Source organism: Aricia agestis, chromosome Z, assembly GCF_905147365.1.
Source record: "Aricia agestis chromosome Z, ilAriAges1.1, whole genome shotgun sequence".
Taxonomy (NCBI): Eukaryota; Metazoa; Arthropoda; class Insecta; order Lepidoptera; family Lycaenidae; genus Aricia; species Aricia agestis.
This window is the reverse complement of record NC_056428.1, coordinates 15967658-15983823: the sequence shown is the minus strand read 5'-3', so window position 1 is coordinate 15983823 and position 16166 is coordinate 15967658. Positions and strand designations below refer to the sequence as shown.

At 38.4% G+C, this 16166-nt stretch overlaps 1 protein-coding gene across 4 annotated transcripts in view; it reads left to right on the top strand.

Moving 5' to 3' along the window:
- Positions 1-16166, top strand: part of LOC121739336 (cyclin-dependent kinase 14) — a 127077-nt gene that overhangs the window by 106854 nt on the left and 4057 nt on the right. For all 4 annotated transcript variants that reach the window (XM_042131730.1, XM_042131732.1, XM_042131731.1 and 1 more), the window contains 6 exons: positions 7527-7618; positions 9853-10027; positions 11132-11256; positions 13912-14048; positions 14647-14786; positions 15886-16147. In XM_042131730.1, the coding sequence (XP_041987664.1) occupies positions 7527-7618; positions 9853-10027; positions 11132-11256; positions 13912-14048; positions 14647-14786; positions 15886-16147 (931 nt within the window). The remainder of the gene's footprint in view (positions 1-7526; positions 7619-9852; positions 10028-11131; positions 11257-13911; positions 14049-14646; positions 14787-15885; positions 16148-16166) is intronic.

The following is a 16166-nucleotide window of genomic DNA, read 5'->3' as shown; positions in this document are numbered from 1 at the left end:
AGAGTCCCGGTAATAGACAAATAATTCTTTTAATTCCGTCTGTCTGCCTGTCCAGGTGCCCGTCTGTACTTCTGTCCGTCTGTCCGTTCTTTCGTCCGTTCGTCTGTTCGTCTGTCTGTCAGTCCGTCAGTCCGTCTGTCAGTCTGTCTGTCCGGCGGTAATAAAATAGCGCAAGGTCCAAGTCTATTTTGTACTAGTTTTAGCGGTCTTCGTGACACAAATTATTATTTATGCAATTTACCTGTTGAAAAGGGATATCTTTGGTAAAATTATTTCAAAAAAGTATTATTTGGCGATTAATGTAAAAGATTTGAGAGTAAAATTAAGAAAAGAAATACCTAATAATCGTATAAAAAATATTCAGTTATTAAAAAAATTACTTACGCAAAAAATAAAGCTAAGATAATATTTACATTTAATTAAATGAATAAATGGGATCCTAGATTATTTTAAAGTCGACTTTGATAGCTATACTTCGGACCTTCCTCGACACTGTTGCGCCAACTAGTGAGCAAAAAAACGGTAGCCCCCATTAGAGATGTGCTAATGTTGTGTCGATGACAGATGCTCAGGCTCGACTAAATGGCTGCGTTTCCACCAGAGCTGGTGGCTGGTGGAAACGCAGCCTTAGGGGGGTTGCACCAACTTACTATAACTTTTACTTTAACTATAACAAAATGTCAAATGAACTGTCAAAACTCAAATCTCTACTTAAATTCAATAATGGACGCCATATTAGACGATAACCTTAACCTTAACCAAAACAACCTGGTGCAAGTTGCAACCCACACTTAGTGCTAGTACTGAAAGTGATATTATCGAGAGTCAGGAAACACGAAAAGATGGAAGGTTATTATTAATATTTACACTATGCTGTAAACAGAAGTGCATATATTATAATATTTTGCATAGAATTAATTAAAAAAAAATAAGATCAGTACCTACTAAAAGAAATTTCGCTAACACAAATCATGATACTCTATATATAATATTACTTTATCTAGGTAATTAAAAACAATTCAGTTTAATCCATTAATGGTTGTTATGGGATACCCCGTAATACTTACATTAAGATAACGCAACTTTTGCTCAATTACGAGAGATCGTTGGTTTATCGTTGTGTCAACACTGGAATTCCACATCTTAAAGACTAATTTACTAATGGCTTAATGGCTTTGCTTTAGCAATCTTAACTCGTAAAGAGATCTGCAGTTGGTAAAGTGATTTAAGTGCGGCTAGTCGGTTCTTTTGTGGTCTGATTTTTTACACAACTGGTGTTTTTTTGTGGTCTCTTGGGTAGTAGAAGAGAGAGATTCTTTGGCAAGCGCTGCCTAGCGCCTGTTACTTTTGCTTTAAAAAGTTAGTGAAAATGAGCGTAACTGTTACCTTTATTTATTGGTACTGCGACACCTTGAGCATATTTGGTTTATTTTAATGTTTTCTTTGAAAACTTAACGCAAACAAACTAGCCGTACGGCTAGCGCCAGCAGTGTTAGTCTAACTTTAGCCAATCGCTATGCTTGTTATTTCTAATAAACGTGGTGCTGAATTTACATTGATACAGTAGCGGGCGCCAGTATTCCAACGCTTATTGACAACTATTTAGAGATATTAGTATAGCGCTCACTGCTGACTAAACGCTAGGTGGAAGCAGGTATAACTTTGAATGCTAGGTTGGATACATACTTACATACTGAATGATCAAACACACAAGCTGGGATACTTGAACATCCAGGGTGTAAACATATTTTCAACCTAGCTTTCAGAATAAGGGCCGCTTCGCGTTGACTACTAAATAGAATATACTGGGCAGATGTCCAGTATATTCTGGATGGAGTCTACCTATACACATGTTTCCAGTCCAGCATCCAGTATTACGTGCACCGTATCAATGTAAATGAACACAGAAATAGTATTCGATTGTACATTGTTATTTCGTTATATAACGTCGATAGCGCGTCATCGCATGCAAATGTGTTATTGTGTGTCGTGCGAAGTCAGTCGTGTAGCGGCGGCCGCTGCCGGTGGACCATGGAGGCTGTCGTCACTCAGCCCGTGAGCCAGGTGAGTTGGTGGTGTGTTCTGAAACTTTAGATAGTGGATCGGAGTCACCTGCCGGTAGCCAATCAAGTCGTGGCAAATACTACTTTCTGCTGTTTGAGTTTGGGAATCTGCTGGTGGACTATCTAGACTGACTAGACTGGCTAGTGGCTATCGTCGCTCAGCCCGTGTGTCAGGTGAATTGGTGGAAGTGTGTTTTGAAACTTTAAACAGTTAACAATAGCCAATCAAGACTTGACAAATCGCAGTCGCTCAAGCTAAAACAATAGCATATTCCTTTATTTTGTACCATGGAGGCTGTAGTCACTCAGCACGTGAGCCAGGTGAGCTGGTAGTATGTTCTGAAAGTTCTGAAAGTCGAAGTTATGGGTTGGTGTAAATGTCATATTCCGGTAGCCAATCAAAACTTGGCTAGTTGGCAAGGTTGCTACCGTTCAGGTTGGAGGCTCTCAACTGCTTTTGACTTAAGCCAGAGTTGAAGGTTGTTGTGTTTGAAAGTTTTGTAACTAACAGTAGGTCAGTGACATCTAAGCCTTTAACAATAATTAATATAGTGCTCCCAAAACAATGAAGTCCTCTTGAAAACATACTTAAGTATTGACTGCATGTTAATGTTGTTGATAAATGTGTTTCCGAATCCGAATCGAACAGCTGCAATAAAATATTGTCTCGCTTTTGGACGTAGGAGTTGACAATCTACTGATTTTAGGGCACATAAATCTTGAGAACAACGAAGGCTTATACGTATACGAGATAAAACAATACACGAAACATTAAATGGATTAGAATTCTGCCTTTTGAAAGTAAATCTAGTGTTACAGATTACAATCGCTGTTTATAAGAGTGTGGTACGATAATAGTTTGAAAATCGTTTTAGACGTAGGTACGTTTCAGACTTATCTAACACACTTGATGGTTATTCCCATTCGGCAAATCGCGAGGCCTTACTAATAACATTGAAATTAAAAACATTGAGAACTATGTCTTAAATACATAAATATAAAACCTAGTTTTGGTTATGTAACGCCGTAACTTGTAAAGGCGAGAACGAATTAACAGCAGTTGATATACTAAGCACGTCTGACAACAATGTTTCAGTTTCAGTTTTAGTACTATGTGCTAGTTATTTATTGTAGAGTCTTTTTGTTCTGCTTAATACATATATTGGTTTCTTACCTTGATTACAATATTATTTGCAGCTTAGTCAGGTTTGTGTATTAAAGATCGATGAATTACAAAAAGCAATAATAATCCTATTCTAGAAAAAGTAAAATATTATAGTATATAGTAAAAGAAGCACTATTGCTAAATTTTATACAAAACTTATTAAAACTCTGCGCGCGAGACGCTTCTACTTCCATTCTTTCATGATGGAAACCAATGTAGCACTCTAAGAAATGAAAATACATACCCACAAAGGAGATAACTGATACGATTCATGAGAATACCACATTAGTTAAGATCAATATTAGGTGTGGCTATGAAAGCGAAACGCTTTTGAGTTATAGTGGTAGAGAACTGGGTGTTAAGATTTCACTCGCTTAGAACCTAGTGTGGGTAGATGAATATTAATATTATCTATAATCTATATTAATGTATAATATCCCTTCATCTGTCACGAACTGTCAAACCATTTTCGAAAATGTATCGAAATGCTCTACTTAGGGTAAGACGCCCATTTTGGGCGCTTGACAGACGAGCTACTATACGACTTCTATATTTAACTTAACATTTAAAACCCGATAGAACGCGTACACGACTGGGGAAAGATCAGGCGCGGAACCGACTTTACGTTGGCTTCCAATTGGCTTCTCTACATTGGGCTTGGAACCAACGTTAATTGTCTTGCCGGCCGACCAGTCTTCTTCTTCTTTTTATTATGGCGGCCTCAGTGAGTTGCCAATGTCAGAGCGATTTCCGGCCAGTCTTGCTTGCCTAGATTGACAGGCGATAACATACAGATAAAGGGGTTATAATTATATACAGCTCGAAACCGCTTGTATTGGACCATCATGACTCAACGTAAAGATGCCGCATTAAAAGAAAACCACTTAAATTACGAAAGTTACCTAAGGTATAGATAACTTTCGTAGCATCTTCGACTTCATCAATATTATGTTTTGAATGTGAAGAAACGCAAACATCAATCCCATTTACTCTAACTATATAGCTGGAGATCAGAATATAAAATAATTATCCTTGCTAATCAAGGTATCCTTTTCAGGATATATGATGAATTTGGTTTTATCTAATCACTTACAACTGGTAAACATGTTTGTTTATTCACTCACTGTATTCTTAAACTGTATTCGTATTCTTTTGTTCTCTTATTCTCCTTTAGTCGTGATTCATACAATTTTCTACAAAAGAGGTATTTTTGTACTGCATAAGTGTTGCTATTATAAAAATCTTTTCAAAGCTGGCTACGTTGTGCGATGGGAATTGAGTTTGAGATAAAATGTGCCGTCATTCTTTGAGGGTCCGTATTTAAATAAGCACAGTAGATTTTATCATATTCATGTATTATGTCCTATTATATTATTATATTCTGAAGATATGAAAGAATTAGTGGACCTGGCAGACGTTGTTATACGTCTTAAATATAAACTTTTGTTTTGAAAATTCGTTTTTTAATTGTTTATGTGATGCGTGAATTGTATATCGAATCTGTTCTAGAACCGACTTGAACACTTACTAATTGATATAGTTCTTGCAATCTATGAGCGCGCGGCGCCCTTAGTTGTGTCGGTGACCATATTATGTATACACGCGTACATGGCTCGCTCGCTACTGACTGCTCCGTTAGCTACGCACACTAACGAAAATGTCTATCCGTATTTCCAAATACAAATAAAGGCTACGCGCGCTCGTAGATTGCAAGAACTATACTTTTAATGAAGCAATTATTATACGAAATATAAAAATGTACGAAATATATTTTAACACCAGTACTTATAATAAGGTTCGTTAGTTGAGTGGTAAAAAATATGAAATTTTCACTACCCGGTGGCTAACGAGGGAGGTCTTATTGACCCAGGTAATTTAGCATGATCTAGGTCACAACGATTGTGAACCGACATAAGAGTAATGAAGAGTTTTCAGTACTGGCTGGAAGTAGACTTTTACATTTAGAATAATCTGAACGCACTAGACTAGAAAATACTGAAAAGCTGTCGTCATTTTTAGATAATATTATAAATTTCTTTATGCAATGTAGGAAAGAAAAAAAAATCCACAGCCGAAAATATAACCTCCACCTTTTTGGAAGTCGGTTAAAAAATAACGACCGAAGACTTGCGATTAGATGAAATTTTCCTCAAATTATAAGTTACCAAAAATTAAAGGTGTAAACGTACTTATTTCAACGAAGAAACTTATTTGAAATTGATAAAACTATATTTTGTATTATTATTTTTCTTCGACTCACGTATTTTTAGTAAAGGAAAATATCTATATCCATTCTTTCGTAGCGCTCACGTACTTGATAACGTTATTTAAACGTATGTGAGCATGTTATTGTTAAAAAACCAATAAGTATCCTATATTGTCGTTTAACCAGTTTTGTAGCTATCTACTGAACATTCAATTTCAACCCGATGTTATTGGGCAAAATGTTAAGCCTACTGGACTTTATATCAAATCAGGAGCAATTTTTGGGGCAAAATTTGTAATGATTAGCAATTTTTAACTGGCCATTATCTTGTTTTGGATATTTAGATAATCACTAACGCTCAGCTGCGTGTCCCGTAACGAAAATATATGAGTGATAAGCTGCTCCCCGCGCGGAACATTTGTCACCGCGCCTCGTAAATATCGCAGGATTACTATGATTAATGGTGATTCCAATACGTATACGTATGAAATGACCTACTTTTTGTTACTGGGGTTGTATGTCCATTAAATGTACAGCCGCACGGGCCGCACCTTCAGATAATTCCGTTTTATCGACTAGGGGTCCGATTCTGTAGGCCTACTACGAAACAATTTTGAGACTCAAACAATCGGACGAGAATACTGCTCTAACAACTCATTTCACGTTTGTTAGAGTAGGACGCGACATTTTCGTACAATTGTTTGAGTTTCAAAACGGTTTCGTGGTACGGCCCCTGTTACATCGAATGTCGCTTAGATCGCAGGCTGTGTCAGTCGCGAGTGAGATAGAAATGACGACCAAAGAGAATGTCATATTATACTACGTAACAAGAGGTCGGACTTAGAAGAAAAAAAAATTACATTTATTATTTTTTTAAATTGAAACTAAAGTTAAAATTTTTAAGTGCAAAACCTTCCACTCTAAACATACCAAAAATTAAAAAATAAATAAAAAAGAAATGAGCTCAAATAAATGTTTTATTTCAATAAAAATTATTGTACATAGCTAAATAAACACAAAACAATAAAACAGATTTAATCCACAAGGTTTAGGCAACAAATCCGTCCGCTGCGTACGCTCCGATTCCGATTTGTTTTGTTACATCCTGTACATACGACAGCTGAAATCTATCGCGTGGGCTCAGGCCAGCTGTATACCACCTCACTTGATCAGAGGATTTTCCCTTAGTGGCCGCACCTCTCATAATTCCATACCTTCCTTCTCCTCCTCCTAAAATCTCCTTAACAACCATAGCCTGCAGATTAAAATGTTGCACACTAGTACAGGGACCTAAAAATCTGAAATTAATGAAAAGTTTTTCATTTACTACATTTCCATACATAAATTGTTATACTGTTATTAACCTTAACGTCTAATCAATTACTAAATACTACTATAAATCAATAGACACATTTCAACACTTTCGAAATTAACTGCATACATACTGATACATTATAATATTTTCCATGAAATAATAATCTATCTTTTTCATATTATTATAGTTTAAGTTGTAAATTATTATACAAATATGCAAATAATCACTATGACATATTTTGTATTAGAACACGGTATGACATATCACATAGTTATGTTTTGCTTCAATTTATCAATTTACGGTTATATTTACATTTTACAATGGCTTACCTTTCGTTTTTCAATAATTAATCCACTAATTTACAATTTTTGAAAGAGTTGCTACAAAATAATTTTCACTAACTGAAAATCGAACTTTGAGTTTTAAACTTCTTCTTCGTCTTTTTTATCAACCAATCACAGTCGATCTTGCTTAAAAATTGTACAGATTATCCAACTTAGTTTAGGTACTACGTTTAAATTTGGAACCCAATTTTTTTTTCTTCGAAAGTTTCACCCACCTGACGACGACGGCCAAACCAATGGGCCTCATTTATAGAATTCGAATTACGAGTAAATACAATCGTAATAATTACTATGTATCTTGCGATGCCACAGCCCACAGCACAGGCAATTGGCAGCAGATAATATACAATTTTGCTTATGCATTTGCTATTGCAAGTAATTTTAGTAAATTTTGTTCATCTTGTCATTAACATTTTCGTTTTATTGTCAACAGGGTGACTCTCCGTTCGGGAAGTCGGAGGCGTACATCAAGCTTGAGCAGCTCGGCGAGGGCTCGTACGCGACTGTATTTAAAGGATATAGCAAGTAAGTATTGTTATCTTTAAACGAGCAAATCTTGTATATATATATATATTCAGAAAATGTCAAAATAAATAAACTGAAAAATATGACTCTTCCTGACATCTATTGGCGAATAATAATACTATTTTGTAAGCAACTAATTGTTTTAACGACCAGCAGATGGCGTTATTAAGTAACACGAAGTCAATGAGTGTTTGCTATACCGAGCAAAGCTCGGTCATCCAGGTACTGTTTTATAATTTAAATCAAAATGATGAGACAGTACACGGTTTTCATATATAATCGGCCAAGTGCGAGTCGGACTCGCGCACGAAGGGTTCGCTTAAAATAATTTAATTTTTTCAATGTGTTCGATGGAGGAAAATCAGATATAAACTTAATGTAGCTGTTAGGTGAACTTGCTCTTTCTGATAAATAATAACCCTCCAATGTGGGTTTAATATTATATAGAGGGCCTTAGTGTTTATCGTGTCAAATAGGCATATTATCGTGACATAATACGACATCAGTTTGACACGAATGACCCTAAGGCTACATAGCGGCACCTGGTGGCAAATAGAATATCAAAAACACTCATCTCATTCTCCACGAACACAATATAGTAAATACATGAAAAGCACAATATTAATACGAATATGACACATAAGTTAGGATTAACATAAAAGGCAAGTGGTTATTCATGGTGTGAATGTGGGTCGCTAACGAGACTCCCATTGAGGCGCCGCGTCGAGCCGCGTCCCGGACGCAACGTAAATACCGTGACTTCTATTTAGGCGTAGTTTGTGTATGCGAATTTTTGCCTCTGTGATTATAAAGATTGTAAAGTAAAATATGTTGCCGGGAAGTTTGTTGCACCGAATTTCGTTTATCGTGCGCAAGCGTTAAAATTTCTCTGGGAAAAAGTATTTTATAATTTCCAAGTATGTACTTAAAGGATTATTTCTCATTAAAAATTAAAAATTGTAATATTACAATGCTAAGGGCCTGTTTCACCACTTCCTGAAAAAGTGCCGTAAAGGCTAACCACAACTTAAAAGATAGATTCTCCATACTTTATGTGTCAAGTTAAGTTGTGGACGGACTATCCGGCACTTATCAGCAATGGTGTGAAACAGGCCCTTACTGTCTAAACCGCTAAACTGGCACTTTAGATGGATATGGAGATATTTTTAATGTTTGGTATTCACGTTATAAGTTGCGGACAACTTTTTCGCCATCGTCTCAAAAATTCCTAAGATCATTGAATTGCTGATGAAGTCGAAATTTCTCATCCATACGAAAATGTGCCATAGATTGTTATTGTTCGAGACCGTCACGAGTCTCCCACGAGGCAACAAAGGGAGCGATTTATTGCCGTTTTCGGCAATATCATTGTTGCTGTAATGAGATTTTTCCAAATTAATGTAAATAATATGAAATTATTTATATTTTCTTCTGAAATTTTGTATGGATTCGAAAAACATGGTTTTTGCCGGTCGTAGCTCATACTATTGAAAAAAAACTCTACCTTCTCTATTCATCATTTTGCCAAAATTTTGTGATGCAGGCCCAAGACAGGTAGCGTTCAGGAAATGCGCTTCATCTATTCTTGAAAAAGCTGAATACACGAAATGAAAACTATAAAATTAAATATCGCTTGCCTCAAGCAGGGAACTGTTTACAGTAATTTATCTATCTATATATTAGTACGTGAGCTAAAAACTTTGTATCCCTTTTGACGAAATATGGGGAAACGTAGGTGAATGAAATTTTGCACAGTTATAGTTTTAAATATGATGAAGGAGTGCATCGAACTAATATTATTTCGAAATTATGTTTTATCATTCATATTTTCAACAAATAAAACATTACACACACTACAACACACACACTAGGAAAAATTACAGATTTTTGAGTGACAAGCCTATACATACGAATTATACTCTTTTATTTATGATTGAAGTCTGTTGACAACAAGGTGACAAATTGAAAATGGATTATAGTTTTTTTTTTATTGAATCTTAGATACTATAAGACAATGCTTACACGGCCAGTCTGATATCGGCTGAGTCCCATAGACAAGACTTGAAAAAAATATGATAAAGTCAATATTTTTTTTACAAAATATGATAAAGTCAATATTTTTTTTACAAAATATAGGTAGTAGTCCTAATGTCGTTGAAACGTTCGACCATTTGGCGATCTCTAGTATTAATAAAATTTGAATACATTTTCAACTTATTTTTTCCAATCGACAGTTTAACGCAACAAGTGGTGGCGCTGAAGGAGATCAGACTGCAGGAGGAGGAAGGCGCGCCCTTCACGGCGATACGCGAGGCGTCGCTGCTCAAGGAGCTGAAGCACGCGAATATCGTCACGTTACACGACATCGTGCACACGCGGGAGACGCTCACCTTCGTCTTCGAGTTCGTGGTGAGTGGCAGGAGTTTGACAGTGACGGGTGACAGCTACACTGACAGATGACAGTTGTCAGGCGAGGCGTCACTGCTCAAGGAGCTGAAGCACGCCAACATCGTGACGCTACACGACATCGTGCACACGTGGGAGACGCTCACCTTCGTCTTCGAGTTCGTGGTGAGTACCAGGAGTTCGACATTGACAGTTGACAGCTACACTGACAGATGACAGTTGTCAGTCGAGGCGTCGCTGCTCAAGGAGCTGAAACACGCCAACATTGTCACGCTTGACAGTGACAGGTGAAAGCTGACAAATCACAGCTGTCAGGCGATGTCGCGATATTCCCAAGGAGAATGTCGAATTCTAGGATATAAGTATTGTTTGCTCATTAATGGTTATCGGTAGTTTGGTGTAACTGTAGACAGCTGCGCAACACGTTCTGAGATGGCCGAAAATATATATCTTAGTAACTCCTAAATTTAAAAGTTATTTGACATTGACAGCCAAAAATTTGATACAACAGAAGTGTCAAAATTCACCTTCATCTAGGGAATAAAATTACACGAGCAATTAGCATAAATACAGGAGGAATCCTCGCTTTTACATATTATCGATCTCAGCAGCCATTACCATCATTTGCTTTGCAAATTGGCACACATTGAAGCATAATCTATTTTAACATATTATGCATGAGTTTTTACCAATGCAGCAATGTTGGATGAAGGAGGGAGTTCTGATTTTTAGACACTCATTTGCTTTTCTTTTCTGGTTTTATTTTCCCAGACAACGTTGGCGCAGAAATTGTACAGAATGTAAATACAGTCCTTTCTTGCCCAGGCAAGAAGACATTCTGTACTTACTGTGAATTCAATGTATCTTTATCCCAAAGCAACGGATCGCTTCAGCGACCTAAATGTGGAGAGGTAACAGATAGAAAGACAGAATATATAAAGACACAACTTACAGCCCTTACATTAATTATAATATTATAGAAGGCTGACCATCCCGAAAGGAAGATCTTGTGATCGAGTGAGTACACTATGCTCGGTCGCAATACTCAATTCTTGACTATAAGCTTTAATAGTAGTATGGAAGACTTCAAATACATCTTTGTTCCAGGACACTGATCTCTCACAATACATGGAGCGGCATCCTGGCGGACTCAACAAGCACAACGTCCGGCTGTTCATGTACCAGCTGCTGCGGGGGCTGGCGTACTGCCATCGCCGGAGGGTGCTGCACAGGTATGCGAGCAGTGCCGGTTTCTAGCACTACTAGTGCCCTGGGCGAGGTTTCTTCGGGGCCCAAAAAATTGGCGCCCCTTTTGTTTGCTTTCAGCTCCCTTTTTTATCCGGCGCCCAAAGCGGTCTCCCAGTTTGTGTCCCGTCCCCCACTCGCCAACGCCGCTACCGTATGTGCAAAACACATCGAAAATTTATGACAGTTTGAAAGGGATTATCACAGTGCCGAATTCATTTTTTATGAGTGTAGGCCACCGTCCCATATTGTACGAAATCTGCCGACGCTCTATGGACGTTGCCGCCCCTAGGCCATGGCCTATACGGGCTATTTATACATCCGGGGCTATCGGGTCTGGGTATCTAACACATTTCGTTATTTTTTTGGGCTAGAATATCTCAATTTATGAGCTTAAAAGAAATAAAAGACCAAGGAAAATGTCTATTACTTTTATTAGTAAAAGAGAACGTGTTATCTGCAAGTTGCCTCTTTGCAGGATATGGTAGAGCCTAATCTTATTATGCTTGTAAAAACACCTAGGAAATCTTTTCATATCGTTATTAAAAGTCATGTTATTTTCTGTTTCTAAAAATGTATTTATGACTAAACGACGCCCGCAACTCCTTTGCGCCAAAATTCTACTATCACGCGGGAACTGTACATTTTTCCGGCATAAAAAGTATCCTAGATGTCCTTTACCTGGTTTGAAAGTATCTCCATACCACATTTCAACAAAATCGGTTCTGCGGCTCGGGCGTGAAAAGTTAACAGACAGACACACTTTTGCATTTGTAATATTAGTATGGATGTTACGGGAGCAATATCACGTCGAAACTATCGAGCGTGAAATCGAATCAAACGCGCTTCCAAACATGAAACAGATTCTCTGTCGATCATTTCAGACATATCGAGATTTCAGACAGATACTATTCAGGTTATCGCTGTTATATCCAGTAGCGGCTTTAAAAGTTTGCAACCGCCCAGGGCGCCGGATAAAAAGGGGTGTCTCGCTGAAGGCAAACAAAAATTTAAACAATGGTCGCTGGTAGTGCTAAAGCCGGCACTGATTATATCTACAGAAGATTGGCATCGTCTTATGTCTCCGCGTGGACAAAATATTATGTTATATTTCGAGCCATACTAAATATGTCTGCTAGAATTGCCCTCAATTGAGGTCTACGCCTCACCCCTATGGGAAATCAGCGTGAGCATACTGTATTATGTACCTGATGCATATTATAATAACAGGCCATTGTTCATGTCAATCCATTTTCTGTAAATGCAAACATATTATTGCACTAAAATTCTTATACAATCTCTTAAATAGAATCTTGAAGTATCACACTTACTTTTTACTTTATTATAACCTACGAATAATAAAAACTATTATAACAATGACTTTTTTCATTGTAATATATGAAACGTTAAAGAAAATAAAAGTTTTATAAACACGCTAATTTAATAACACTGTTTGTTGCGTAATATATATTGTCTATTCTCTTAAGTCTCTCTCTCTTCTCATCACTATGAGTCGTTTTGCTATCGGTTTGTATCGTGTGGTTGCCAGGACACAACGATACGACACAACATCACAATTCACAACAGTCAACCAAAGACCTAGTTTCATAAGTCATTAATGCAATCAACAAACAACAAGACCACAGACACACAGACACAGGACAAGACCATACGGCATAGACGGTTGGCTATGCCGTATGGTCTTGTCCATGGCTTGTACTTATACTATTGTTGTTTACATTCCAAATAAAATGAAAACTATACATACGAGAACGGTGCTGAAAATATTGATGTGACAAATCAGAGGATTCAAAGATTCCCTATTTGTACACCTTGTGGGGTAGACGATATGTTGCACAAACTATACATCCGGCCCAGACGGCGGAAGTTTACCCGGTCACAATCAACTGCTTAGCGATCTCATATCCGGTGCCGCGTCTTCGTAATAAAATGTGGGCGGGTTTTTTGCTCGACGGGGGGATCTCGTCTGGTTTAAATCTCGTTATATTGTGAAGATCTGCCTTTGACTGTGATGTACGGATTTGTGTCTTTGTATCGTAAAAACTGCTTTGGAATGCTTGATTGCAGCAGCAGCTCATTTCATTTTGGGAAACTGATTTTGGACATAGTCAACTATGTCTAAAATCATTTTTCTATTTGGCTTCCAACGCCCAAATCGCTGGCGCGGACTTAGTGATACGACGTCACACGGTATTTCAATTATATCTATAAAGCTTACAATCTGACAGTAAATAAGAAACATTTATGGATTGCGCACTTTTTGCAGTAATCTCTTATCAGAGAAATTGAATTATAGGTAGATGACGGTCCTACGTTTGAATTGGGTCGCCATGATCAACTTATGAATCAATTTTTTACATTGATACAATAGTGAACATCAATTTCACTGGATTATACCGCTAAATCAGACACTATGCCACAGGAAGGGTCTGTTTCACCACCTGATAAGGAGCCGGATAGGCTATCCACAACTTATTTGACAGATTCTCCATACTTTATCTGTCAAGTTAAGTTGTGGATCGACTATCCGGCACTTATCAGGAACAACTTCCTTGAAACAGGCCCTTAGCTGCTGGTGACTCTTACTGTTATATTATATTAAATGTTTTGTGTTTGACCAGGGACGTGAAACCCCAGAACCTGTTAATCAGCGCACACGGCGAGCTGAAGTTGGCGGACTTCGGGCTGGCGCGTGCCAAGTCCGTGCCCAGTCACACGTACTCCCACGAGGTGGTCACGCTGTGGTACCGCCCGCCAGGTCGGTAGCAGCAGCAGCTGAGGCTTGGAAGGGTTTCATTACACAAGGGTGATTCCAGCTTAGCAGCGGTAGCATTGCCGTACATTTAACAGCCACGTTTACTGTCAGGACAAAAGATGCATTACTTCTGCCGAACATGTGTCGTGTCCTTTGTGTCGTCTTTCTATGTCAATGTTTATGTGAATAGTGTCTTGTGTGCAATAAATGTTAAATAAATGTGTACATAATATGAAGAAGCAACATTTTTACCAAGACTACTGATTGCCTTCCCTTTGCTTTGCAAAAGTACCTTTAATATTTTATATACAAGGCGCGAATTTGATTTGATGCTTTGCGAATTATTATTGGTCCATCCAGAAGATTAGTTTTGCAAACATTTACTAAACTGAAATTACTTAACTGCGTTACGCAATAACTCGTATATCGTGCGGGAACCAAAAAATTTCCTCGGGATAATAAGTTTTTTTTCCTTTCCCGGTACTCAAAGTATCTCTATACCAAATTTCAGCAAAATCAGTTCAACCGTCTAGGCGTGAAGAGGTAACGGATAGACACACTTTCGTCATTGATCTTTTCTAAACGTTGTCTCCTCTTCCAGACGTCCTCCTCGGCAGCACGGAGTACAGCACGTCGCTGGACATGTGGGGCGTGGGCTGTATATTCGTGGAGATGCTGAGCGGCGTGCCCACCTTCCCCGGCGTCAGGGACACCAACGACCAGCTCGATAAGATCTTCAAGGTGAATACACCACTATTGCCATTGCAGTATAGTGTATTCCTTCCAGTGTGGAGGTATAGGAGACAGAGGGAGTGATGATGATGAAGGAGGCGTGTTCTGTCGAGGGTCACCAATACTTAGAAAACTTCGATAGCGCGATGCAGGAATGTGACACTAATTGTAGGTTCATCCACAGTAGTATTGTCGAATATCTTCTGTCCTGGCATGTCAGACAATCAGGGTAAGTAGGAAGAAGCAAAAATTTTGGGTACAAAAAGTTTTTGGCATAGAGAGACTTTATTGGTGGAAGATCCTGCAACATCAAACTTAAATTAACAGCCACACTCATGACGTTTCCCAGATATTCCCCATTCACACTATCGTGCATTTACACGTTGACATTAATTTTGTTAATGTGTGAGGATGTGTTTTGACTTATTATTATTTTTTGTTTATGAGAGAAAAGAATACAAAATTCAAATTTAAAGTTTTAATTTTGGACGAAACTGCCACGGGCGGTTTTGCAGTTCAATTTAGTTTTATCACGTCCCTTATTTCGTATAGGCCGGTATTTTTCAGCGGTTTACCGGGCGATTGTATCGCTTGTAGCCGTCAGTTGTGGCCGAAATGTTTACCGACGGGTTTGATGTGGCGACCCTCCGCCAACTGTTTGAATTTCGGACATGTTTGTTGTTTAGAGCTTCTATTTGTAGAGAGAGTAGATTGTATTTTTTACCTGGAATTTAAAAGTTATAGAGGAATTGTAAAAATGGTGAAAGGCTTCAGTATTTTTGGTCTACTTGTTACCGTGACTGTGTCTATGTGTGCAGTATAAATTATGTTTTTGTATAAAAAAACTATTTGGATTACGTACCGTAGTTAGGCAGGCAACATAGCCATAGAAGTAGAGAACAAATATTATATTAACGTTTCGAACCGCAAAGCGAGCCACAAAACATCTAATCATGATAGAATTTAAATTCAGTGAGAAACCTTGTTACATAACCTTTTAAGCACAGCGTTTGGCAAGAGTGCTCAATTATTTTTGTATTATGCCTAGGCTTATCTATAAAAACATACTCGTATCGTTTGAAGTATACTAATATCTCTCTTTCCCCAGGTACTAGGAGCGCCCTCCGAAGACAGCTGGTCGGGTGTATCCCGGCTACCGGGTTACCGACAGAACGCGGCGCGCTGGGCGTCGTTCGCGCCCCGTCCCCTCTCCGCGCCCTTCCCTCGGCTACGCGAGGCGGGGCGGGAAGCGCAGCGTCTCGCGGCGGCGCTGCTGCAGCCGGACCCGACGCGTCGTCTCGCCGCCCCCCGCGCGCTGTCACATGACTACTTCGCCGATCTGCCGGGGAGACTGTCGCATTTGCCGCACGGTACGTATGATATAAAGTA